The sequence below is a fragment of the Pleurodeles waltl genome, chromosome 6 (genome assembly GCF_031143425.1).
Source record: "Pleurodeles waltl isolate 20211129_DDA chromosome 6, aPleWal1.hap1.20221129, whole genome shotgun sequence".
Taxonomy (NCBI): domain Eukaryota; kingdom Metazoa; phylum Chordata; class Amphibia; order Caudata; family Salamandridae; genus Pleurodeles; species Pleurodeles waltl.
Genome location: NC_090445.1, coordinates 1,369,365,784 through 1,369,393,095, shown reverse-complemented (window position 1 = coordinate 1,369,393,095; position 27,312 = coordinate 1,369,365,784). Strand labels below are relative to the sequence as shown.

The 27,312-nt window shown below is 44.1% G+C and overlaps 1 protein-coding gene across 7 annotated transcripts in view; it reads right to left on the bottom strand.

The window, feature by feature from the left end:
- The window catches only part of ARHGEF10L (Rho guanine nucleotide exchange factor 10 like), a 552,090-nt gene that overhangs the window by 441,811 nt on the left and 82,967 nt on the right, over positions 1-27,312 (bottom strand). For 6 of the 7 annotated variants that reach the window (XM_069240675.1, XM_069240678.1, XM_069240680.1 and 3 more), the window contains exon 4: positions 5,654-5,681. In XM_069240675.1, the coding sequence (XP_069096776.1) occupies positions 5,654-5,681 (28 nt within the window). Of the gene's footprint in view, positions 1-5,653; positions 5,682-11,619; positions 11,765-27,312 lie in introns of those variants that run through there. The other variant, XM_069240681.1, reaches the window with a different exon arrangement.

The following is a 27,312-nucleotide window of genomic DNA, read 5'->3' as shown; positions in this document are numbered from 1 at the left end:
TTGGGTCAGAGTGTTGAAGGGAAAAGTGATAAGACTGGGTCGGGAGGTCATAGCTGAGGTCGCATAAAAATAGATAAACCCTACTCATTCATTCATCCAGACTGGTATTATAACTACGGCCTTTTGGCTAGCCTAGCCATTATGACTGCACACTGTTATTCCACACTCCACTCAAACAGTGGACAAAAGTAACCTGGCTGAATCTCAGTGGCAGAAGTGAAAATTTCATGTAGCTCCTACTTAGCGTAACCAGTTCCTCTAACTCAAGATGAGTCGCGACAACCACAATACAGAGATAGCTTTGGATTCTGTTTGTTTCTGATATTTTACATATTTCTTGCGCCTAGTGTAAAAAAAGGTTGCCCTTTGCCTCTCCAGCATCCTTGTCTCTCTTGGATGGGCTATAAGGAGCATGCTGTGGAAGCCACGGGCTGCACCTCCTCTCACACTGCCTGATGGGTCTTAAAGGCCTTGTATCCCAGAGGCTTGAAACCCCGGAAACTTGTAGCCACTCACGTGTAGCACCAGAATTTTTAAACCATTCGTAGGATCAGTGCATCCATGATCTCCCTCTCTGTTGTGCCTTTGTGGATTCTTCAGGACATTTATCCCAGCAATCTAGAAACCAGTGTGTGCTGCTGGATGTCCTTCTGATGATCGGGGGGGGGGAGTTACTCCTTTGTCGTTCCTGAATGGACTCTATTGGCATGTATTTCATCTGCCTGTGACCAGTGTATGCCATAGCTGACACCACTCTGGCATCTCTTAATGGAGCAATAGAGCAGAGATGTCAAACTTTGGTACAGGGCAGCTGAATCCACAACAGGTTTTCAGGAAATAATTAGGATAAATGTGCATTTAATTCATTTGACATGGTTAGTAGATGAGGTGAAAACCTGGCCCTCCTGGACCTATGTTGCACACTAATGCCTAGTCTCCCTGCTTTTGGGTCTCCACACCCGATTGGGACCCTCGCTCCTTTGTTAACTGCAACTTTTGAAAGCCTAAAGATTACTCCTATATCAAATACAGGAGACTCCGGAAGCCTTTGACTTTGGCTAGTTTCTTTCAGTCCATGTCTCAATACGATGACCTGAATCCAGTACATTTCTTCTGCCACTGCTCTCTCACAACAGGGTAGTCCCTGAACGGAATGCATGAACTCACTGTTTACATCCTTTGTGGTAGCTGCTTGTGTCCAGCACATGCCATGGACTGCTACCATGTCATACCCAGAAAGTCCCCATAGAGTAGTAGGGCTTCCTGTAACAGTTGTTTGCTGAAGTCTTCTCTTGTGTTCAATCCTGGGTACTCACTAAACAATTTGCGATGATGGAGCCTCTACTGTGCATGCTGGTGGGTCGCTCCCTGTTAGAAATGTTCCCCTTTCAGCAAGGTCACCTCAGAGTTTTTCTGCCTTTTGCTAAACCATATTTTTGCTGGTGATTGAACTTGTTGCACTTTACCCAAGCTAACCAGTTGTAAAGCGCTTGTGCACCTCCTTTCAATATGATTACATTGGCATACCCATGATTGGCATATTTAACTTGCCTATAAGTCCCTAGTTTTTGGTACAAAGGTGTTTCATGGCCTGTAAATTAAATGTCACAAGTGGACTGCAGCACTAATTGTGCCATCAACTACAGTAACAATGTAAACATGGATGCAGTCCCACCATTAGTAACCTGGATGTGCGTATTTTAACTGAAAATTCGACCTGTCAAAATAATCTCTTTCAACAGGTCTGAACCCTCCTTTTAAATATGTCACTCCTGTGTAGGCCTTTTGCCTACACAGGGTTGACTTAAAAGTAGGACATGTAAAGGTTTAATGTTAAACATGTCCATACAGTGACTAGTACCTCAAAACTATCCTCACTGTAGCAGAGTTGGCTGTTCCATAAGAATGCGCTGAGATGCAATATCAAATACTAATAGTCTTTCACAGGAATGGGGCTAGCTAGAATAATAATTAAACAACTATTTTAATAGTTATTAAAAATTCAATTCAATGGTGAGATTGTATTGTTTTCTACCCATAACAGAAACGTAATATTTAGAAAGTTACCTTTGCCCTGTCTGAAATCCCCGGAAGCTAAATCTACATTTTGCTCTCTCTCTACCGCCAGCCAGTAACTGGCATTTAAATTGCTCCCTGGTGCAAACAATAGGCTGAACTGAATGGGTTGAGACAACCCCTCTGAATCTGACAGAACATGCAACGGGGTTGGTAGGACCCTTTTGACATTAAAGTGTCAAGACCTGCTTGAATGTGACATCCTGCTTGAACTGGAGCGTTACATATGACACTTGGGGTGCACTTCAAAGAGACATCCTTGTCTCCAGCAAATGGTAGCTTGCTTACACTGGGGCAGGCACCTTCTTTTGTCCCCCAGCCAGCCAGGCCCCAATCATGGTCGGTGTTTTTTTGACCTTACAGTGTCGTAGTCTGTTTGAAAGGTCTGCTGGGTTAACATATAAAGTTTAGGATGAACTTCAAATGATGAACACAGGATGCTGCATCTGGTTGCTGACAACTCTACTTTGTCCTACCGAACGTCTGTCTCTGAAGCTATTGTGGATGAAGAGACTTCATCAAGCTATATTTTTGTTGTCAGATGTGGGAGGACACTAGGACTACCAAAATACGCTTCCCCATCATATCCCCAGCCCTCAGAGCCACAGTTGAGTACAGCTGAAGATTTTGTCAATCTTGAAAATGCTCAAAGTCTCAAATCCTCTGAAACATTTACTCTTTTGGTTAGAGCATCCCTTTTGGGTCATTCCCACCCACTAGCTTGTGCCTGGCATAAATGTGGCATCTCTAGTTAACCACTTGAGAAATATTCTGTATCTAGGGAAAATCAGAAGATTATTGAATCTGCTGTCTGAAACCTGAGAAGAGCCCTAGAGGGCTGGAGCTTCTCGCTTTCTTGTACTCAGGACAAATAAGTGCACTCCAATGCTCATAAGGATGTCCTCTTGTTAAAGCTAAAGGGACACAACAAACTACAAGAGGCTTTTTCCTGCAACTGTGCAGCTGACCAGTGGCAACTGGGCCCTCCTGTTGGCCTCTGACTGCCACTGTGTCTGTGAGTCTCTAAGTGCCTCCTCTGAGGGGTATTTATAAGTGTAGTCCTGTCATGGATTAGGACATAATGGACTAAAAACAGAAGGCAAAACCTCTGACTATGATCAACCTGGTTAGAGCATCTGCCCTGTGCTCTATTACATTAAGCATCACATTGCGTCTAGGTCCTCTTGTACCGCACCATTATCTATCATTGACACTTTGTGCTTCCAAGCACTATTCTGGCTTCAATTTTTTTTAATAGCTGGGCTCCTCACACTGGATTTTTGTTATTTTGGCAAATTGTGTTTATTAAATTTTCCTCTGTTTTTCTAATTTGTTTTAGGATGATTTTTATAGTTTTGTATTTCTACTTTATTACTCTTGTAGTACTGCATAAATACCTTTCACATTGCCTCGAAGTTACACCCGTCTGCTCTGTGCCATAGCTACCACTGGGTTGAGCTCAGGTTTATTTAGTGACTTTAGTGAATACTTACTCTCCTCAACTTATAATCCAGTTCTTTACAATTACCTAAGGATGGACGCTTGACATTAATGACCTTTGCTTTTCTATTTAGCATACACTTGAGGATCGCACGTATGTCACCACAAGCAGAATTCGATACTCAAAGGACTAGGAGTGATGTCAACCACCCATCTGTCAAAGCAGTAATGCAGTTGAATCACATAGCCAACACTACATCCAGCAATAGAAGAAATCCATCTATATTTGTACCAGTGATCACTTCAATCATGTTACTTTGGTAGAAATAATTTCCATCCAATCAAGAGAGACCCCCCCAGTAGTCCTCTAATCGAATGTTCGTTATGATGGGTGAAGTGAAAGATCGTATGACCATATTGTCATGCTCACTTAACATTGAGTGCTGCTTGCACTGCCTGGTTAATAAATACTAATACATGCAGACATCCCTTTCTGCATCCACCACAATGTCAATGGCCAAACCACTGACAATGCTTCACTCCCACATCAATACTTACATTACGGCCTTCCTCTCCGCTGCCTACTGCTTTGCCTGGTGTATCCTTACGAGGTCCCCGCCTTCCTGGGCATGTGTAGGTATAGGCACCAGAGACCATCACGCAAAGCACCACTTACTGGGGGGACATCATTGGTCTGCCACAAATCCATGAGGATACACGCAGGGTCCAATATCTGATTTGCAAGTAGGACCGGCGCTCTGACTGAAACCACCTTGAAAGCATGGTTCTACCCTGGAAATCGGTTGAGCTTCCACTCATTGCATTTCACATATTGAAATCCTGACTAATCTGGGTCAATTTTTTTAACTTCTACTGTTGACCGCTCCTCTCCTTTCTGAATTGTATGCCCCTAGTCTAACAGCATGGTAGGTTGAATTATCATGTGAGGTTTGTCCTTGCTAAGTAAGGGTTTTGCCACTCAGTCAAACATAGTTTCTTATATTTACAGAAAAATAGAGATATTTCATTACAGGTATACGAATCGTAGTCATTGCTGTCTTTTACACTTGTTGCATCCTACCTTAGTTTGATTATCTCTATTCTACTGCGAGTACTGCGTACTTTATGCCGTGCACATGACAACTAACCTCCACCTTTATAAGTTAAAGAAATGCTTCACAGCGATTTCGAAGAATGTCTAATAATTTAGTTCTTCCAGAAAGGCAGAAAGGCGCAAAACATTTTAACATAAGGCAGAAGGAGAGATTGTGATATGTTTACGTGGCAGAATGTTGACCTATGGCACATTGGATGAAAGCACACCCATCGCCCACGACGCCAAAACGTGTATTAATGGGAAAATCACATATCTCATAGGTTCTGTACCTTATACATTTAAATTACAAAACTGAGAGAACACGATTAAGTTCACTGATTGCACGGTACAGAGAAATGCCTCACCTATACTTGCCTTCCCTAAATTAAGAGGTCAGGTTGTTCCACAGTGCACACCACATACCGAATTATCTGCAGGCTGATTTATGTCAGAGTCACTTAAGGGTGTATTGGTTTAGATCAGATTAAAACTGCTTTGTGTAAGATTTTGTTTTCTAATGCATGAATAAAATCACATCCAACAAATCAATCCCTCCTCTTTATCATTGCAAATCTGGGTGCATTATGGTGCAGAGAGGTTGATGCGGAGTTTGTGCATGCGGAAGAAAATAGGTGTGTCCCATCAAAATACCTTGTGGTGGCCCTACCTCCCAGCCATATTAACACATTCATCACAGCACTGAATGCCATCCGGCCAGCATTGTGCTGTACTCAGTACCACGCTGGCACACCTTGCCGCCCTAGGCCTGCCCCACCCCCCGTTTACATCAACATGCCCACCCTCACACACACCTGACATTGCATATCTTGCATGCTTATATGTACATCATGCTAACCAACTGTGCACTGCCATTATTGACATCAAACAATACAGTGTGGTGGGGCAGTGCATCCACACACCACAGACAACCGTGAACAGTACGGACACATGAACACAAGCACTGAGAAGCAGCCGTGAGCTGTGCAATTAAGTGTAACAAAACACAAGAAAGCTAAAGGACCAAAAGAACTTGGCACTTACCCTGCGTGCAGCATTGATCCCGCAAGCTCTGCAAGAGAAATGGGCAACAGGTAGCCAGTCAGTGACCGATCCGATAATAAACTTGATTAAAATCCACAAACCCTCCCAAGAAACAAAGTCCACTGGTATTAAAGAGCTATATTTGCAGTATGAAGCAAGTCAGAGAGAAAATCCACCAAAGAGACCACTTGATCCATGCACACAGACTTGCTAGATTTCTGAGGGCAGGGTATTTATGAAAGGTGACATTGATCGTGTAAAGGCTTTTACTAATGCACAAAATTAATAACTATCCCCAAAAGATCAGAATATTAAACAGGAGTTAATATCGAGCAGTAGGCGAGGAATATGTGCTTCGAAGTATGCCAAGTGATACCTTTCCAGTTTGGGAAGGGGGACGGAAAACCAACTTTCAGGTGTAAGGGGGGATTTAATGGGAGGGGTTCTCCATGGGTAAAAACAAAAGTGAAATTGGACATGAGCAATGAGTTCACTAAAAGCAGAATTGTGCTTGGTAAACAATTTTGCTTAGAGGAAATAACAACATATATGAATGTGACATGCCTGTCCCACAAGTTCCCCAGGAAAGCTGTGACTGGCACACCATCTCAGGCTTACTCTTTGGAAGATCTGATAAAAAAGTAAAACTACATACAGAGCTTTACATGCTGACATGAATGTGTTTAATGTCTGGCTTGACAGGACAGCTGTCGCCAGACAATTATGTGAGCACCGCTTGCCAGGGGCCTTTAGCTCCGCCCATATGTTGGGAGTCAGGAGAACATGTTTTGATTGGGCAGAAGTTGTGTGCTTCCACAAAAAAGTCCTTGCCATCCACACAGCTATGATTATGATGTTTATTTATGTAGGATCACAAGCATTAAGGGCCATTTCGTCTGAAAAGGGCAGTAACAGGCAGAAACTAATGCTACTGTAAACTTTCAGCAAGAAATTATACATTTCAACCCTTTTCGTAAGGACGTGTTCTGCCAGGTCTGATGTGGCGGTTCAGTCTCTAGTATCCCTCGTGTAATACTGCATGCAGTAAACTGCAACTTCAAATGGTCATCCAAAATAAGAATTAATCGGCCGATCGTAATGTGGAGAGCGGTAATCTGCATCAAAAAAAACACCAGCCTCGACGACCAAGATGTGGCAAATATTTTTCTGGCAGGGTTTAGTGGCACAGGCTCATAAGTATTGATATTGTGCAGGTAGACGGAGTGAAAACGTGGGCAGTTCTGCATGCAAAGTGCTCGTAAATATCACAGTTAAGGAAAACATGATAAATGGCAGAGGGATGTATACTGATATGCACGGTGAAGGAATCAAAGGAATATTATTACTGAAAAAGTAAGCATGAGAGAGAAAGGGAAAAATTAAAAATATGGATAACTGAAAGAGTATGAGTAGATAGAAAGGGGGAAAGAAAGGACGAGAGGAGGAAGGAAGGCTGAAAGGAAAGACGGAAATATGAAAGGCAAAATATGGAAGAATAGGTGAAAGCTATAATAGAAGAATGAAAGGAAAGAAAAAAGTGTATAAGTATAAATGGATTAATGGGTGGAAGAATGAGTAGGCGGAAGGATCAAAAGATCGAAGGACTAAAGTAACAAAAGATGTAAGGGAAAAATGATAGAGGTAAAGGCGCAATAGGTGAAAGGGTGAATGAAAAGAAGGATGGAAGATTGGACAGATGGGTGAAAGTATGGAAGAAGGAAGAGTGAAAGGATGAATGAATTGATTGATTGATATAGTCAAAGGAGGATGGGTGATAGGATGGGTATATATGAAAGGGTGAGTGTCTGGCTGGATAAGAGGATGGAAGAACACCTGGTTGGATGATTGACTGGGTGGATGATGGAAGGAAAGGTGGAGAAATGTTCAGATGGATGGATGAATAGCTGGAAATGGATGGATGGATGAACGGGCGGATGGATGATTAGGGGAAGGCAACTCCTCTTAGGAGGCTTATATTTGCCCATTTCACCTGTCCTGTGGGATTACAGGTATGGTTCAAGTGAGGGTAATTTCAATTTTCCGACTACTCCCTTGATTAGATGTATTAGTACGAGTAGTGTATGGCTAGTAGGGATTGTATGAGAGTATCTGCCAGGTTAGTAATAGTATAATAATAGTATTAGTAGGAGTACTGTATTAGTAGTAGTAATAGTATAAGAAGTAGAAGCAGTAGGTGAGGTATTAGTACTATGACTATTAGTAGTGTTAGAAATGGGGTCTCTAGTTGGCAGTCGGTTTGCACCCTCTCCAAGTAGGGACCCTCACTTTAGTCAGGATAAGGAAGATACCCACTCAGATAACCCCTTTTCACCTCCTCTGTAGCTTGGCAGCTTATCTCAGAAGCAATGTGTAAAGCATTTGCACATAACACACAGTAATAAGTGAAAACACCACAAAAAGACACCACACCAGTGTTTGAAAAAATATCCATTATTTATCTGTGTAAAACAAGACCAAAACCATAAAAATCCAACATACAGTATTAAAGATACGAATTTTGCAAGATTTACTCAAAAATACAGTTCCTTGAAGTCGATAGGCCACGGCATTGCGGGCCAGCTACGGTGTTGGGCAGACCTGCAAAACAGTACCTTCGGAATTGCAGGGCTTCTTGATCCTCACAGTGTGCTCCGGAGAGCGGCATTGCTGATGTTGCGTTGTCGGTTCCGGAGTCGGTGTGGGGGTCGTCAGGCTCTTGAAGGCACACGTGTTGCAGATCGAACTCCGGGCTGATGAAGTCAGGAGCACTGGTGTGGATGGAGTGGGGGCTGCGGAATGAAGCAGGAGATGCGATCTGCAGTGCCCACAGGTCACGGTGCATGCAGAGGCTGGGTGACGGCATCGGAGAGAGCAGGGCTGCGGTATGAAGCGGGGCAGTGTGGTGTCACCAGGTCACGGTGCGACATTGTCATTGCTGAAACGCTGTCATCGGTAGACCCAAGCCGGCGGTGCAGGATGGGACAGTGCTTCTTGACCCTCACGAGCGGTGTCCACAGGACACGGTGGAGGCAGGGATGCCTGGTGACGACACAGGAGTCGATGGTGCTGGCGTCGGTGGACCAGGGCTGCGGTGCGGGACAGGATGGTGCTTTGTGTACCTCATGAGCGGTATCCACAGGCCACGTACAGGCAGCGTCACCTGTGTCAGAAGGAGTGGCAGCGTCGGGGGTGCCCAGGCTGCAGTGTGAGCAGGTGATGTTGGAGTGCGGGTCCCACAGGTCGCAGTGCGAGCAGCGGCTCGGTGAAGTTCTCCGTTGACGGCGTCGGTGAGACCAGGGTCGCAGTGTGAAGTGGGGCAATGCGACCCCGTCGGCAGGTCACGGTGCAGGCCAGCGGCGGCATTGGTGGCGGCACAGTGGTTTTTCCTCTTGAACAGCACAAAACACACAGTTCCCAGTGCTGCAGGTCGAGGAAATTGAAGTCTTTAGTGTCCCTGAGACTTCCAACAGGAGGCAAGCTCTACTTCAAGCCCTTGGAGAACTTTCTCAAGCAGGACACACAGCAAAGCTCACCCTTTGCACTCCTTTCAGGCAGAACCAGCAACTACAGGCCAGTCCAGCAAAGCAACACAGCAAAGGGACAGTGGTCTTCTCCTTGACAGAGGTTCCTCTTGATTCCAGAAAGATTTAAAAAATCTGGGGTTTTGGGTCTTCTTCTTATACGCCTTTCTGCCTTTGAAGTTGACAAACTTCAAAACAAAGTCTTGAGTGTTTGTGAGATCCTTCCCTGACCAGGCCAGGCTTCAGACACACATCAGGGGGTTGGAGACTGCATTGTGTGAAGGCAGGCACAGTCCTTTCAGGTATGAACGACCACTCCTCCCTCCCTTCCAGCTCAGGTGGCTCATCCGGATATGCAGGCTATACCCCCACCCCCTTTGTGTCACTGTCTAGTGAGGTGCAAAACAGCCCAACTGTCAAACTGACCCAGACAGAAAATCCACAAACAGGCAGAGTCGCAGAATGGGTTAAGCAAGAAAATGCCTACTTTCTAAAAGTGGCATTTTCAGACAGACAATTTAAAAACCAAATTCACTAAAAGATGTATTTTTAAATTGTGAGTTCAGAGACCCTAAACTCCACACTTTTTTTCTGCTCTCAAAAAGAATCTGCACCTTAAGGGTATTTAAAGGCAGACCCCATGTTAACCAATGAGAGAGATGGGCCGTGCACAGAGAAAACGGAATTTTGCAGTATTTCACCGTCAGAATATATAAAGCACACTAGTATATGTCCTACCTTAAACGTCCACAGCACCCTGCCCTGGGTCTACCTAGGGGCTACCTTAGGGGTGCCTGACATGTAGTAAAAGGGAAGCTTTAGACCTGGCAAGTGGGTACCCTTGCCAACTTGAATTGGCAGATTAAAACTGCACACACAGACACTGCAGTAGCAGGTCTGAGCCATGTTTACAGGGCCACTAATGTGGGTGGCACAACCAGTGCTGCAGGCCAACTAGTAGCATTTGATTTACAGGCCCTGGGCACCTCTAGTGGACTTTACTAGGGACTTAACAGTAAATGAAATATGCTAATCATGGATAAACCATTCAACAGTACAATTTACACCGAGAGCATATACGCGTTAGCACTGTTTTAGCAGTGGTAATGTGTCCAGAGTCCTAAAGCCAACAAAAACTGTTCAGAACAATTAGGAGGTAGAAAGCAAAAAAACTGGGGATGACCCTTAAAAAAGGGCCAGGTGCAACAAGTAGCAACAGCATTAATATAATAGTTATTTTTGTTCAGTTCAAAATATTAAACACTGCTCTTCCCATGTTGACAAGAGTAAACAGTGGGAAACATGAGAAGATGGCAGTTAGGATTATGGTGGCAGAGAATTGAATTTGAAGATGTTGGTGATGAGTCAAACTGGACGATGTTGCCTGCGGGTATGTTGCCTGGGGGATATCTTAAAAGATGGCTCCTAGAAGTTAGTTAAATTTAAAGGACTAAGCCTGACATAAAATGGCAGGATATTCAACTTGATAATATTGACAGCAAGTCAGCTCACAATGTGTTGGAGGCTGATCAACGAGAGTTTAATTTAAGAATGAACATGGGAGTTCAAACTAGATGACCATGCGTCAAGTCTTAATAGAAGATACTTGAGTTCTAGTTGGAAAAAATAAATGTGCCTGAGAGCCAGATTAAGGACGCTTGCTAGACAAAAAATGTAAGATTTGCAGTTTTTGAGCTGGATTGGGTGATGTTACATGGGTGTTGGATTGGGGGATGTTGAATGTGAGTTGAATCATAGGAAGTTGTTCGGAAACCAGATAACCAGATCCACCCATGTTAGCAGGATGCCAATTGAGGAAATGTTGGCAGAGATTTGGTATGGGGGTTGTTGACTAGGAGTCAGACTGGATATGGTGGAAGGATGTTGGAAGAATGTTGGCATGGCATTGGATCAGAGTGTTTTCTAGGAGTTGTATCTGTGAATATTCATGGTGAGTCACAACAGCGAATGACGGGGAGGCCCGATCATGTGATAGTCTTTGAGAGGTCAAAGGACAATGTCTGCGGTGTCACATCAGATGATGCTGGGGAATCTAATCTGAGTATGTTGCGTGAGGCGAAACGGCGTAGCTGTCATAAGGGAAGCACCAGGGGTCAATATCAGTGATGGGATGTACTGCAACCAAATATGACTGTTGTGTTTCTTCCTTCCCAACTGCAGTCACTTTATTATTGTCTGTGTTAGGGTGCAGGGCGCTCTTCCCACACCATTGATGAGGTGATCAGTGAATGGTGGATAGAAAAAAGGCAATTTGTGGCTAAGAGGGTGGTGAAGTGGAGTCAGGCCGAAGGAACATCTGTAAATCTGACAGGAGGAAATGGTGTGAAATTCGAAAATTTTGTGACGAGTGAGAAATGGGTGTTCTCGTTTGCAGCAGCGCATGCGTTAGGCCTTGCCTGTATTTTTCGCTTTCTGGAAACTTACAGGGTCCGTTACGTCACTTGAAGCCGCCTTCAGATCCCAGTGAGCAGGGGCTCGGGGCAAGAAATGGGCCCGTCCGTGCAGTGAAGTGCGACAGTGGCCTCGGCCCCCGACAGCTCCAAGCCCTCCTGTCTGTCCGCAGCTAGCCGAGCTCCCGAGCCGTGGGTAGTGCATCGAGTTTCAGGGGCTGGCGCTTCTGTACAAGGAGAGACGCTTGACCTCGCGCCTGGTGCGCTGGCCGCCCGCCTGTCAGCTGACATCTATGGAATGGGCCTATTAATAGAGCCCGGTATGACTGAGTCCCACTTCTGCCCACTTTGCCAAGTCAAAGACTCGGGCCGGGCGGGCGTTTCAGTCCTACCTGAATGATTGAACTCCCTTTAAATGAGCTAGGGTTCCACGCAGCACTGTTCCAAACTGCCAGTTGTCCTATAGCGAATGAGGGCGGGGTGGTAGGTAAGGGAGGTGTTGTAGGGGTCCAAGAATGACGCAGTCCTGATTGTCAATATTTTGGTCTCCCTTAAGTGTAAATTGTCATACAGTGTGCAGAGGTCCACCTGAATTATATGGTCTGCCTTATCTAGCAGGTGCCCTCGGATGTGCAGGGGTCCCATGAATGATGAAACTCTCCACGGACAATCACTTTTCTCTTAGCGGTTCGTTCGCCATGCAAGGTCAGTTTTTGGGACATCTCCGATTTCTTTTAACTCGGGGCGCACAGACAAGATTTTTAACAAGGGGATTTTAACTAGCATGACAAACCCACTGATGACAGCCAATATTTAAAAGAGATGACACCGTGCGCTCCTGAACCCCCATACTTGAAACTGAAAAATGTGAGGGTGGTGGTGACACATATCGTACAGGCTCATATTTTCAAAGCGTGTCCGTGTCATGAGTGTCACCTTCCTCCTTTACTGGCTTTTTAGAAAACAATGCGCTGCTTCTTGGGACTTGTAGATGCACTCTCCAAATTAAAGCATTCATTTTAAAATCCATTAAGCATTTATTTTAAAGTTCCAGATCGTACCAAACGTTTGGTTGAGGCGTCACGACTGGCAGGGGTTATCTATCACATATGATAAGGGACCACTTGGTAGACTTGGAAGCTCAGTGCACACAGGGCAGAACTATCCCACAGTTTAGACACACTTGAAATCTCTAGTTTCGACAGAAGAGCTGTGGAGCAAGGGATGTGGAAATTGCAGTCATGGGTCACACGGCCGAGCTATCTGCCAAGTGGAGAAGAGCTTATAGGCTCACCATCGCACAGCAGAGCTTTCCAACAGTCTGCACAGATCTTACATGCTCTAACTTTCAGATAGAATAACTATAGAGTTTCACAAACCATATAGGCTCCGGAGTGGCGCGGTCAAGCAATCACTCAGATAACGCAGCACGTAAACACACTGATTTTAGAAAGAAGAGATATTTCTCAGTCTACTCATATGTTACAAGTTTTTAAAGTAGAAGAGCTAGCCCACAATTACACAGAATTAGCATTTTGGGGCCTCATAGCGAGCTCGTAGCCTAATTTAGTCCCTATCCCACATACTGGTGCGTAGCTATTGATGGTGGCACGAGGGCCAGTCGGCAGAGGGTCTCACTGAACCTTGAGTATTGATGTATTTTGCTACTCGACTATCTGTCAATGGCCATTTTCTCTTGCACTAGGGTTTATGACATACGTGCTACAAATCCCCCTTCAACTTCCTCCCCTGCACCACTGCGCAAAGTAAAGCCCCTGCATCCATTTATCACCTGCTCCAAGCAAGTGATATACGGTTGCAAGTTTGGGCCCTTATTTCCTCTGAAATAGGGAATATATACAGAATTGGACATGGTCTACCTCGGTCAGAAAGGTATTGCTACTTTCGGGGAAATTAACTTGTTGCATTAATACTGGTCGCTAGTATGTTTTCATCAAAATACGAGAAACCCCTAATATGGACCTGATGTGAAATAGCGGGACTATTAGGTGTACCTCAACCTTCAGCTTGATCTGAACCCAGAGATAAGGACAAGTTGCTTCAAAGTTTGGCAGCTCATTTATGAACTGCCCTCCCATCCTATCCAGGTCAGAGTAAGGTAGAAGTCCCAAGTAAAATAGAGAGTGTCTGAGAACCTTGTGTCATAAGAATGGCGAGCTACAAGTGTAGAAACCCCTGTATATTAATGAGTATACTTAAAAAAATTGCACAAAATAACAATACAAAATCAATTCAAAGAGATACTTCTGCAGGAAGAAAGCCAGTGAAGCTTGGCAACAGAAGCTGTGATGTGGCCAAATATCGTTGGGTTGTGTAAAATAGCTGCGGTGGCGTTCTAGACACAGTGATGGCAGAGAAGGACCAGGTTTGATCAATTAACGTAAAGGCACTTGCCGTAGTCTAACTTAGAGCAGATAAATAGATTGGCAAGAATTAGATTCAGAAAAGAAAAAATGTAGAATATGCTTCACCAGATCTAGTTAAGAAAAAAACGCAGGACCTGGTAATACCAGTGATCTGCGGGACAAGGTAAAATTTGGAGACTCTGATTCCTCGTAATAGTTGAGAGAGTGTGGTGTGGTGAGGGATCTGTGGTCATTACTTTGTCATGATAAATCTCACACAGTCGTCCTGGTTCTGTTTTAGAAAATGGATGGACATCCACCAGCAGAGCGAATAAGGTGGGAGTGATATTCGGAGAGCCAGATAGATCATGGAATGTGGGACTCAGGATCACTTGGTTGTGATTACCTTACAGGAAATGATTTATAGAATCACAGGAAAAATAGAATCACAGCAAAAGACCATCAGTAAAAAAAATTAACTTGAAAGGTATACTAATGAATCTAGGGCAACTTTTCAAATCACTGTGGGAGAGGTTTGGTGAGGGATACCAATGGTTGGAAGTCGACGGAAAAGACTAGATTCGGCCCTGGCTGTGGATGGGTGCTGCGATATCAGAACACTACCTTATCTCATTCATACTTTGCAAAAAGTAAGTCTGCCAGGGTGTAAAATGCAATGTTGTTCACCAAAACTTTGTAACAGCTGTAGCTACACATAAACAAACTGGGTTGAAGCTGGCCATGTCGCAATGTTGCACAGCAGTTTTTTTTCCAGAAGTGGGAGTGAAACAACTACGAAATAAAGATATCATTTCTATAATTACCAATATTTCCTACCTGCTGATGATCACGTTATGTTATCTGGAACTTGATTGTTCTGTAACCACCCCCCTCCGACTTTATTTCCTTATTGTTCAGTGCTCTGAAATAAGTGAAAGTCCACTCGCAACGCTTAAAAAATAATCATAAATCAGGAATGGGAACTCGTTCGGCCTCCGTGCTCCACCTGATTATTTCACTTAGTCATTCTCAAGGCTCATGTGAAAATTGCAGAATATTCCTCAGTGCATGGGACTTCTGTGTGTACACCATGTTGAGGCGCGTCCTATCTGAAGCGTCACCCACATTACCCTCTACTGTCTGGGAATGCACAGACAGCAGATAGGCTGGAGACAGTTTCAATTTGACTGCAGATGAACCATAAGATCATCTCCATCCTTGATGTGGGGATGTGATGTGCTGTTTTGCTCTTTCCTAGTGCCTTGTTCACATGATTTATTATAGCTCCATTGTAAGTGCTTTCTACCCAAATGATTTGATTACTTACCAGTAATTTGCATTAGTCCAAGTCTAATTGTTCATTATTGGAGCCCATATTCATGAAGGGATGAAGACTCTGGACAGACGGCTAAAGAGCTTCTCTCATATAATTTCTATAAATATGTACACATATGTTATGTGTCGCCAAACTGATTGAGATTATACTTAATGCTTGCCTGGTGAAATACACCATGTTACTTTTATTGTCCCTTAATTGCAATGGAGAAAGTTGCTCACTTCACCTGTGTACAATCTAAATAAAAAGAAATAACAAAATATTTACACACACATTCTAAACTAAAATAACCTTGCAACACCTCGGTGTAAAACTCAGCAGCCCTCATAAAAATATCTGTCATACTAATCAGCAATTGTTCTGGTAAAACTGAAGTAGTGGAGCCAAGACTATTATGAGAAAAATAGAAATCTGAGTAATGAAGATCAGTGGGAACTGAATAGGAGTATTCCTTCCTTAATCTCCCTCATCCACTCATCATAGTTTTTACTCATTGAAGACACACCCACAGCATATCATTACATTGGTTTTAGCTGCAAACATCGAAAGTCACATCGAAAGTCACATTGACAATGTTATGATGATCCAACAGTGTTTAATATGGAAGAATGCAGACCCATCTCAGAAAGAAACAACTATGGCAAAAACAGAGGAAAGGTTAAGTATTGCAATACATACATGGTAGGCCAGGCTCTGCTTTTAAGAAAAGTGGAAAACATTTTCCTAAAAAAACACCAATCTACTAACTGTCCGAAACAACTTTGGGATACATTTGATCTGTACTTACAGAAAAATAAACCGCCACAAACTGTATCAAATACACCGCACATCTAAACCGCTCCTGCTTGAGTCCTCTAAATTAGCTCCTGACACTAGTGAACAATGTCGGCTAGAACAGGCTGCTACACCTCTTGTACTTCCAATGAACCTATTTCTAACTAGATATGTCTGTTTTCTCCCTTTTCTATCTTCTCCTCTGTGTCAGTCTCTTTTCTACTTTTTTCTATTTTTCTCTCCTCACAATGCATTTTAAATCCTATCACTCCATGTACCTCAGTTTACATTGTATATAATATGAGAGGTACTGTATCACGTTCATCTTTTCTCATCAATAATCTTCATATCACTACACGGACCAATCTCACTTTATTACTACTGTAATCTAAATTGCTTGATACCACCGTAGTTAGAGTTTATAGAATGTTGACTCTTTGAAAGAAAGACAAGATGTTTGCTAGTTGATATTTACGTGTACTTATGCAAGATTTATGAGTGAATAATGTTGATATAAACTTGCATTTTGTCCTGATCTTAGATAAAAATTAAACATGTTTGAAACTGAAAAGCGTCAAAAGGCTTTGAACACTAACCATCATGCGTGAGCTTGCTACGATAAACTAAAGTCCACTGTGTAGTCCAAGTGGCTGCCTTGAAAATATTTGACCGAGGGTCCCAGTCCAGAAGCCTTCACCAACTCTCTCCCTTTTTAATTAAGCTTTGAACTACTATTGATATGATTTCTTTTTGTCCTTATAGCACTGAGACATCACAAACTCATCTTATCAACTAATGATATAGGCAGAGCACTTATTGTATGAGCAGGCCAAATAAATGTTGGCGAACAGCGCCTGTCTCACTCAAAAGGGCCACCACACTCTGGTAAAAAAAAGAAATCAAGACTCGGATCCATTGATTTGGGCTCCTCGTCCTCAGGAGACATTGAGAAGAAAGAGAGAGGGAAGCTTTCCTGTTCAGCAATAATCACTGACAGCACCTTTGAGCGAATTGCTGGCCATGGAGAAAAAGTATGACTGCTAAACGAGGTAGTGGTCAGAGTAAGTGCAGTAGAGTATTTAGCCACCAAATTGGTAAAGAGTGCGCCCGTGGTAAGTACGTGAATGACCCTTTGTAACTGTTTGACGATACTTATACAAACAAACAAGCAGTGGTGGGCTGGCAACAATGGGGGTGCTAATAGGCAATCCACACGTCAGTCGATGACTGAAAGTCATGTAGAAAGATTAAGGGGATTATCTATCGAGCCAATATCGTTTTTAATAATCCATAACTGACAGACAGTAAACTTTTATAAGTCTGAGAAGGGGTCTTCTGCCTTTCCCAATGACGTATGAACCAGTAAAGGCATGGAATACTCATTCCTGCCATGCTCTGCACAAGGGACTAGAACCACCACGTTTGGCAGGAGGGCTTGTTCCTTTCAATGATAAGCATCATTAAGGGACACTATGGGTCAAGAATTTTTACAAATACCACCAAAGGCAAAGAGAAGAATTGCGTGCTAGTCCCGTAACCAACTCCAATGCCCCAGCATCAAAGATGTAAGAGTCATAAATGTTCACAATCAGTCAACCTCCTTCCACTCCGTGACAAGTATTCCACTAATGCTCCATTGAACGAAACCTAGAACACCCAGCAATGAGTCCCTTGTCCAGAATGTCCCTGTCTTTCCTGTTCCAGCTCGCCTTCAGTGTTAGAGGGGGAATCCTCTTCTTAATGGGATCTAGACATTTCAAGAGCTTTGGCTGACAGGACTTCTTGTGTCACAGCCACAGCTTTATCAGTTAGCAATGCCTCTCCCTGCCGTGCAGCCATCTGGGAATCCAAAAACACGCCCTATGACACAGTTGAACAAAATTAACTCATCCGCATGCATGCTACCCCCCTGCATGATGGCGTGTTAAACGTTTGCCACTGGCACTCTCAAGCAGCGCAGTCTTGGTACACAGTCTGCAGCTTCTGCAGAGCAAGTGAAGCAGATCTGAGCATTTCATTTCCTCACTGCCAAGACCTAGTATAAATAGTCTGTATTGCCAGCAGAAGAAAAACAATCGTGTCTGCCTTCTAGGAGGCCCTGTACGGCAGACTCTACACAACGGGTACTCACAAACGTTTTCTCAGGGATCAGATTGCTGTCGGGTTTCTGGCGGAGGCGGCCCTGATGGGCATGTGGATGAGGGTGGAGTGAGGGCGTTTGGGGGCGGGCCACTAAAGTTAAAAAAAAAAAACATGCTGTTTATTGCAAGGTATGGAAGACTGCATGCATTTGAGCATGCTGCAGGTAGTGTTATTTTTGATATTATGGAAATCAAAAGTAAAAACTGGCCCAGCAGACTGTAAAACAGGCCCACAGCCAGCCATAAAATAATCAACACCCTGACCTGAAAGGCCTCTTGGAAGTAGGGCAGGCTAGCGGGTGGCCAGCAGGAGGAACACAAGTTGGTCGGCGATGAGGATAGCAGGCTGACCTGATCCACGGGACGCCTCTCTGTGTGTGGAGTCCTTTTGGTGGGCAGGAGTGCTGGAGAAAGCAGGCTGCAGGCAGTTAAGACATGGCAGGCTGCAGGTGGCGACATCCTCAGCAAAGAAGGCGCCTTATAATGTGCAACAGCTGATTTTTTTAAAGGGCCTTTGCTTCCAGCCACTGCAAGGTGTACGTCACCCATAGGGGTCTCCCCGATGCTTTCAGTAAACACAAAAGAGGGCTGCTGGAGCTGTTGAAGTTGCTATCGCGCATGTTCCAGCAGGCCTATTTTGTATTTACTGAAAGCATGGGGCAGTCCCCTATGGATCAGCTGTGCAGAGTTTCCCCAAGAATTAGACATAAAAAAGGTCTGCGGGCCGCCAGGCAAAGTCTGCGGGCCACTAGGCAAGGTCTGCCAGTCCGGTCTGCCAGTCTGGTGGCAGTCCGCGGGCTGTACTCTGAGTACCATGGCTCTACACAAAAGATGGGCCCTGCCTCAGGTTTTGCAGGAACAATGGGCACTGGATAGTAACCCCTGTAACTCAAAACCCAGTCAACTGAAGACTACTTTGAAGTCACATTTCCATCGTGTGTATAACAGTTTGAGAGACTATGGCATCGGAAAAAGGTAACACCCAGTGCTTCTTCTGAGCTAGAGGTTGCCAGTGGGGCTCCCAGGACACTCATTTTTAGGAACCAGTTTTTTTTTTTTCCTCATCGTACATTTCCAGAGAGAGAAAAATACTCAAAGGGGGAAGAAGGAGAAAGACAGAAAAAAGTCACAAGCTGAGAAAGCAGGAAGCTTCAGGAGTGAATTATAGGGGCAGGTAGTGTTTGGTAGTGGACTAAAGAGATATGAGGTGGATTCAAAATTACGCAGCGTTGGTTTTTGGGCACCAAATTCTAAATTTGGTGGCCACTGCAGAGCTTTGGGCACTGGCCCTCATTCTTTCACAGATTAAGGATTGGTCACATCACCACCCACACAAGAAGGGGTAGGACGTCTACCAGATGCTCCTCTGCAACAAGTTATACAGAATAAATACTGCATGAGGTGCACCCTATTTCCCCTTGCATACCTCCTATAAACATTGAACACAGTAGCAGCATCAAGCTCATCACAACGCGACCAAAGCACTTGTCCAGACCTCGCCCAACTTTTTCCACAAAGGTAATATTACAACAGCACACCTATGCTACTAAACATACAGCTCTTCGTGGAATCACTCCAAACAGTGTGAGTGCCACAAAGCCTATTTAGTGACAGTTCAGCACCATACGATCTCCAGATAACATAACGGAATCACCAGCAAGTAGGAAAGATTGAATCTTAGAAATTATCTCTTTATTCATAGTAGAGATCAGGGCTGGAAGGGCATATAGGTGCCGGATTTGAAGTGAGGAAGTGAGACTGGCCAAGCAAAGAGCCTAAACATGACAATAAATTCTATGATGACCTCAATTTCGGGCAAGCTTAAGACACCCTTAGGGAAAATCTGTTTCTGAAGGTGTGCGAGAGAGCATCAGTCTGCTAATTGTCATTCATGCTCCCAAAATCCTCTGCACACATTCCATTGCTTTAACATTTAATCAGCTGCTACAGGTGTTCTCGTATGTTGTGTGATAAATGTCTTTGAGCCAGTCTACTAGTGCCTGAAGAAGATGTGTGTTCATGTGTTGTGACTTACCATACAGCAAAAGAGGGTCCACAGTTAGCACCACATTGGAGGTAACATCTCACCTGATACTCTGACTCAGATCACATGTAGCAGCATCAAAGTAAGGTGTGCAGCACTTCTGCTGCCTTTTTTTATCTATGAATGTTGAACAGCGGAAAGCTTAGACTGCAGGGGGTCAGAAAAGGCTGTTTTAGAATGCCTGAGTTCCAGGCACTGTATAATGAGTATACGTGAAGCAATGGAACGATACTGTGTTCCATCAGTGCCTGAGGTACCTGGCTTTCTAGAATGATATTGCATGCAATGATTGCGTGGTCTAAGATGATCCTGAGGCAGTACTGAGGACCCATAATACGGCCCATTAGATAATATGACACTCGATTTGCAAAGCTGCTGAAATTGATATGGAATTTAAACTGCATTCCTCACCGTTTGATGAGTGGGAGTTGAAATTTCACCACACCAGGATCCTCTGGTCCAATCAGGGCCTGAGCATTTTCAAGGACAAAGGGTGAACAACAGTAAGCTCTTGACACCCTCACGGCAGGGTGGTGGAGAAGTACTGTACTATTATTAAGTATGTTTATGGTAAACATTGCCTCTTACAATTGATCTGAGTGAATATATTGTGGGTTTTATCATAGCTGTGGGCCTGGGATGAGGTACCCTATTTTAGGCCAAGCCAAGGGGCTCAGTCAGTGCTCTTGGAGTCATAAATTGGTCTAGGTAGTCTATCATTTAGTTGCCCAGACCATAGCCCCAAGAAAAGGGTTGAGTGAGTTCTAGCCTGCCCTTGAACACAGTGTAGTTTTCCCCAACACAGCTGTCAACTTCTTGGTTTCCTCCTGCAGAATGTTTGTTGAATGTAATTCCAAATCAATGAAAATGCTGATCGTAGCAGTTCTTATCTTAATTTTCAGGTGCAATTACGTTATTTATTTGTGTTTGTGAATTTATGTAGCTGTAGTAAATACTATCCATGGTTGTGTTTTGTATTCTTTCAGGTGGGAGGAGAGATGTTTTTCTCAAGGACCACAGCTTAAGAAATCAATGTTGCTTGTTCTCTTGGTCACCTTAGGGAAGGCATCAACAGTGTAGTCAAGTAGGAGAAGTAGTGTTATCTAATGGTTACCAGGGGTACCACCTGCTTCTGATTATAAGTGAAATACAGCCCTTTACGGCTTGAGCTAGAGAATGCACATATATCTCTGGAGCAGAGATCCAACGTTATCATTGAGCTCTGCGTCAGACAAAGAGTTGCTGCAATCATATCTTTTTCGGGACTATTTAATTTGACGTAAGGCACGAAGAACTATCTTAAGTGATGAGACTGCTGCCATTCTAAGTATGTGCCTAAAACTCCTGAGGGTTGTTGGCTAAAATGCCAAGATTGACTGAAGGTGTCACATGTGACATGGTACCACATGGCAGCTAGGACTGCATTATTTTAAAAAACAGGCAAGCTACAAATCAGCAAGTCACTCCAGTGATTGAGAAGTGCTGCAACACCATCCAGCAAAGATACAAAGATGAAGTGCTGAAATACTGTAAATTATGTTAATATCTGTCAAATATTCGAAGAATTCTCATGCTTGCACCAAAATGCAATTATGTGTTCATTAGATGCTACAAGATATTATTTACTGATCACTTCAGCAGGGAAAAAGCTGTCATTGCAGGTCTCACTCAGTCCACCACAGTCATAGCAAGGCTTTGGAAACACTCAGCAGATGGCATCTTAGGCTAATGCCCATAGATCTGGACTGTCTGTTTTTAACACGTGGCGTTTCCCCGGTGGTCTGGAGCCATTGGAGGCTGTTGTCTAGGGCGGGGGACATTGGTGGTGCCTCTGCCACTTTCTCCAGCTTCCCCTAGTAATTACAGCAGGCCAGTTTTCAATATGTGCCGGTGCCTGAAGCGCTGCTCAGGTGCCGGCTGATGGTGCAATAAACATCAACGCTCTGAATACTGAGACCAAGTTTTTAATCCACTACCAGACACTCTCTTCCCCTTTTTATCGCTATTGCAAGTTTCCGCTTATTATGTGTGACTGTTTTGCCATCTTGTACCTGGAGAGGATGCAAGCTTGAGGGTTCTTCTATTAGGAGATAGTAGGAGGCTAACTTAACAGCACCGTGACATGATCACGGTTTGTAAAGTTCACTGCCAGTTCTAGTGCTTCGTTAGAATAATACATCCACTCTAGAAAACTATTTTTTATGGTTTAGCCACAGGTTCAAATCCTGGTGGGCTCACTCAGTTCTTCATACTTCAGAGGTAGATAAAAATAGGTACTGGTAAGTTGTGTAACAAAAACCTTTTATTCAATACCAAGATGTCCCAAGAGGTGAACGTGTGTTTTACATACGTATGTGTTACATTATGGCATTCTTCACCTGCACAGAGAGCAAATGCATTGGTGGCTTCTGCATAGGCCTAGGTCTTCTGCAGCTAAGGTTTTGATGAGTCAACTGTACAGGCCAATCACTGACATATAACCAGTGGTGTAACAAAGGCCCCCACAGCCTCCAAGGGGGCCCCCCAAACTCCAGGTGGCACCCTCAGCACATTACCGTGGCCTGATAGCTTCTGAGTGAGCTTGGCGGGACCCTTCATGTACTTGGCAGGGGGGCCGCCTCAAATTTCTTTACGCCACTGCATATAACTGAGCAAGCAAACATCTGTAGAGAAGCAGGAGCATGCCCAGACTCCATTTCTGATGCAACTCAAGCTGCCAGGTCTGTTCAAATAGATAGAACGGTTTACTGTGCCGGCCATGTGAAGGCATTGAAACGTAGGTGTGCAGAGATGACCTTCATGTGGGCAAGCCACTTTCAAGGTCTGACAACGGCCAGGGGGATGAAGCCATCAAATCATGCACCATTGGAAGCTCTAACCAGAGCTCTCGCAAATAACCTCGGCTGGCAACTCACAATTGGCTCCAATCATGGTGAGCTGGTGGTGTACCATCCTCGCGAAAGGCTAGGATCGGTGTCTGAGAGCTTCTTCACCCAGGATTGAGGCAAAGCGGCAGCTCTTTATCCAGATTGGTGAAATGCAAATGAATGAAATGAGAGCAGTCCACATTTGGCCCAGGTTATCCCCAGTGCTCAGTTTGTGAAAGAGTAAGAGCCAGGGCCCAAGGTTTTGCTCAGAAGCCCACGGCTGGTGCTATCGAAGTCGGAGGTGCGGTCTTGAATCCACCTCATGCCGCTTTAATCTACCACCAGATACACCTGCCACTTTTCTCACTTTTGGAAGTTTCTGCTTTCATCCTTTATCACTGTTTTTCAGTCTTTCTCTTCCTTCTCTTTATCCCCCATGCATTTTTCTCTCTCCTGCTCTGGTTCAAAGTCTGAGGAAAAAGAAGTGCCTAAAAATGAATTCCGGTTGGCCACACCGGCAAACACCAGCCAAAATTAAGCACTGGAATCAATGCAAGTTACTAAATGAAATGATATCCTCGAGTCGAGCGCTACTGTATTTTGGCTTTTTCTCATTTGTATACGTTTTGTGCTGGACTCACACTTTCCTACCACTGGGGCTTGGCTATCGCACGATGCTCAACCAGGAATCTCTATTCTCCGGTCCCAGGCTGGCTGCAGTATTTACGATCTGATCTTGGGATCGCCACAAAAGCATTCAAGTGCACATTGCAGTTAAAGCTTCGAGAAAGCTGCGTGATGAACTTTTTAGACCAGACCGGTTATCCTCATACAATTTTGGATGCACCTCCATTTTCCTAACGGAGAACACTGTAATTACTTCGTGTGGATTTTATTCCGCACTATCCCGGACAGATTTTGAATCAAACCTTGATGATGATCCTTTTATGTTTGTGGATGGAAACGCCGTTGACTGACTGAAGACTTGTTCAAATAATTCTAACTGAAGCATTCAGGCTGCATACAGATGCAAATCCTGATAAGCCCATTGAGTATTTGTATCACACTTGCCGGAGCACCTAGTCACTTTTTCGGCACCTGGCTGTCACCTATGCGCAAGAATTTTGTTTCTTGAATTTTCTTGATTAAGGATTGTTTTTGCCGATACGTTGATGCCTAAATATTACAATAGGGGACCGACGCTATAGGATGTCGGGTGTGCCAAAAACCAACTCGGCGTAGAAGAGGCATTGTGGTAATGCCTCTTCCATTCACCACAAGACACTATCTTCCCCTTCATTTCCCTCTTTCAAGTTATTTTTCAACACTGTTTCCTCCCTTTGTCACATTTTTTTCCATCTCTCTCTTTTCACATTTTTGAGTCTTTTGCTGTCTTGCAAAAGGTCAATGTCCAACGAGGAAAAATAAGTGCTGGTCCCAAAAGTAAGTGCTGGTGGGCCGGGCCCCACCTGCAAACGCCAGCTCAGAATAACGCCCTGGCTATCCCCAACTGCATGGTAGCTCTGCTCTCTGGATCCTGCCAGGTTACCTCGCTCTGCCTTTCTGCAGGTTACTCCATGTATACAGCATATATCCTACCTTCCTCTAGGCTCTGCTCGCCACAAGGTTTGCTGTATTCTCTAGTCTCTCAAACTGCATTTTTACAAACTTCTGCAGTCTGCTTTTTTCAGGCGGCTCCCAAACAGGCTGTGGCATGGACTAGGTGGAAGACTGGACCACGCTGCTCACCAGTAGCTTGTATCAACATTCACAGGTCCGACGAGGTATTCCTTTGGGAGGTTCATTTCGGCTTCTTGGCTTGTGACCTCTCTGGTGTCGTGAAATGACCTCTCGGGTAAAGCATTAACAGAAGCACGGCACAGTCCAGTTACAAGGAGGTCTCTTAAGGCCTAAATTACAGAGTTGCTGTGTCCCACCAGTAACAATAGAAGTTCACAGCTCAGTCTCTGTCTTCCACTGCCACAGCTTACACATGTTCAAAAACACTACTCATTCATGGTCCCATTGTGCAGAGACAAGAGCTATACGTACACTAAGGAGAAGATGACACAATCACCTGAACCAGCTCTATTCGTTTTCCTGTAAGTGTCTGATAAAATGTGTAACTTTTAGTTAAATATGGGGCCGACAGTGTCTTAATTATTGATGCATGCCTGTTTTGTTGTTGTTCCAGGTCCATTTGTTCTGGTAAGTGCCTCGTGCTCAGGCTAAATTACCAATTGTGAGCCAATGTTACACTCATTCATTGGTTTACCTCTGCAGCGGTACCTTGCTGGTGTTGGGACAGCCTAAATAAAACTCACTTCTGGACCATGTCCCTTTTTGCCTTTAATCTGATGGGACATTTGGTGACATTATCAGAACCAAAGACTGGGTACTATGGAAGTTGGCCATTATATGAAATTACCATCTTTTGTGTGATGTACCCCAAATGTGTTCCCTATCTGCTTTCCTGCCTTTAGAACTCTATACACTTTACACCTGCCAAAAAGGAGTACTGTGAATGTGCTGCCCCTTTAAACATGGTTCAGTTGGCATATTCCTTACAGGTGTATTTAATTTGCGTGTAAATCCCTGGTATATGGTGTAGAAAATGCACCCAGGACCTAGTAGTTAAATGCTACCTGTGGACTTCAGCACCTATTGTGCCATCCACTATAGTGGCGATACAAACACGGCTTCAGGCCTACTCTACACAGCCTGACTGCTTCACTGTAAAACCTGCAGTGTGACATGACAAAATAACTGCTTTCGACAGGTAAAGCCCACCCTATTAGTAAGTCGTCCATTTTTAGACCTTGTAGCCCACCATACAATGTGCGTAGTATTTAAAAGTGGGACAGGTATAAAATAATATTACCATGTCCCAACAGTGACAAAGCTAATAAATATATTTTCACTGTGGCAAGCCTTGCTGGCTTATGTAGAAAACCAGAATATATATTAAAATACTAATACTGCTAACTCAGAAATGGGACCAGCTAAAAAGAATTAAACCACCACTTTTATTAAAATCCAATTTGATTGTGAAGCCCTATTTAAATAAATATTAAAGAAATGTAACTTTTAGGAAGTATCCTTTACCATTCAGGGCTTTCAGCAGGCTGAATAGCATTAGCCTCTCCAAACTTACAGCCCTTCCTATGTCCTTGATGAGGTAAGAACGAGGTGTGAAATTCATCCTAGGAAATACATAATAGATTGACATGAATGAGCCAGGTTGATCGCTGTGAGCTCAGTAGAATATTCAGGGTGGGGGTTGTGAGCATCCTGTTGACACCATAGTGTCAAATCATGCCTTAAAGGTCTGTTTGAGCCACATATAATTATTTGGCACACTTGAAAGCTAGAAAGCAGAATGCCACAGCAGTTCTTCTGTATCCCCTGTCTGGCTGCTAACCCTACCTTTTTCCTGCCAGATGTTTTAGTTTTAGTGTTAGACATGGAAGGACACTAGTGATTACCATAGTGTACTCCCCTCAAATTTACTGAGGCCAAAGACTTTTGCCTTCTTGAAAGTGCCATGGCACATGATATTTAGGACCTGTATGCAGTACGGCAAACAGGAACTATTGAAAAAGTGGGTAGTTTGCCCTGGGATCTTTTAACCCATTGACTGCATGGTGCCCAGCAGTCATCTCCATCCACTGGTTAGTGCCAGGCATTAAAGTGGCACTACAAGGCACCCCATCATATCACTCTCTAGACATACAGAAGATGACTGGCCCTTCTGACTGTGACCTGAGGGGAACCCTGAGGACTGGCCTGCTCACTTTTATAGCTAGGACAAAGAAGTGGCTCCAAAGGTCAGCTGACTGACCTCCTGTGTGGCTACAGGGGCACCACAAGGCTGGGCTTTGCTGTGGTCCTCTGTCAGATACCTTGAGAGTCTGTATTTGCTGCTCCTCTGAGGTCCTCGGGCCTTGGAAGAGTTCTCCTGTTATTGGGGGACTAGAAGAAATTTGGAAACATTGAAAAGCCTCTCCTCCAGGGTTCCAGGGAGACCAGTGGGGAAAAAAGCATCCAATCAACAGCGCACAGTGTTAAACTGAATTTCAGCTGTGTCCTGGACGAGGCTCCAAGCAGCTCAGAAAAAACAAGTCCCAGTCTGTATTGGGAAATTCTCAGCAACAAATCTCCAAAGCACAATAGTTCTAGCGGGAACAACCTGCTTCAAT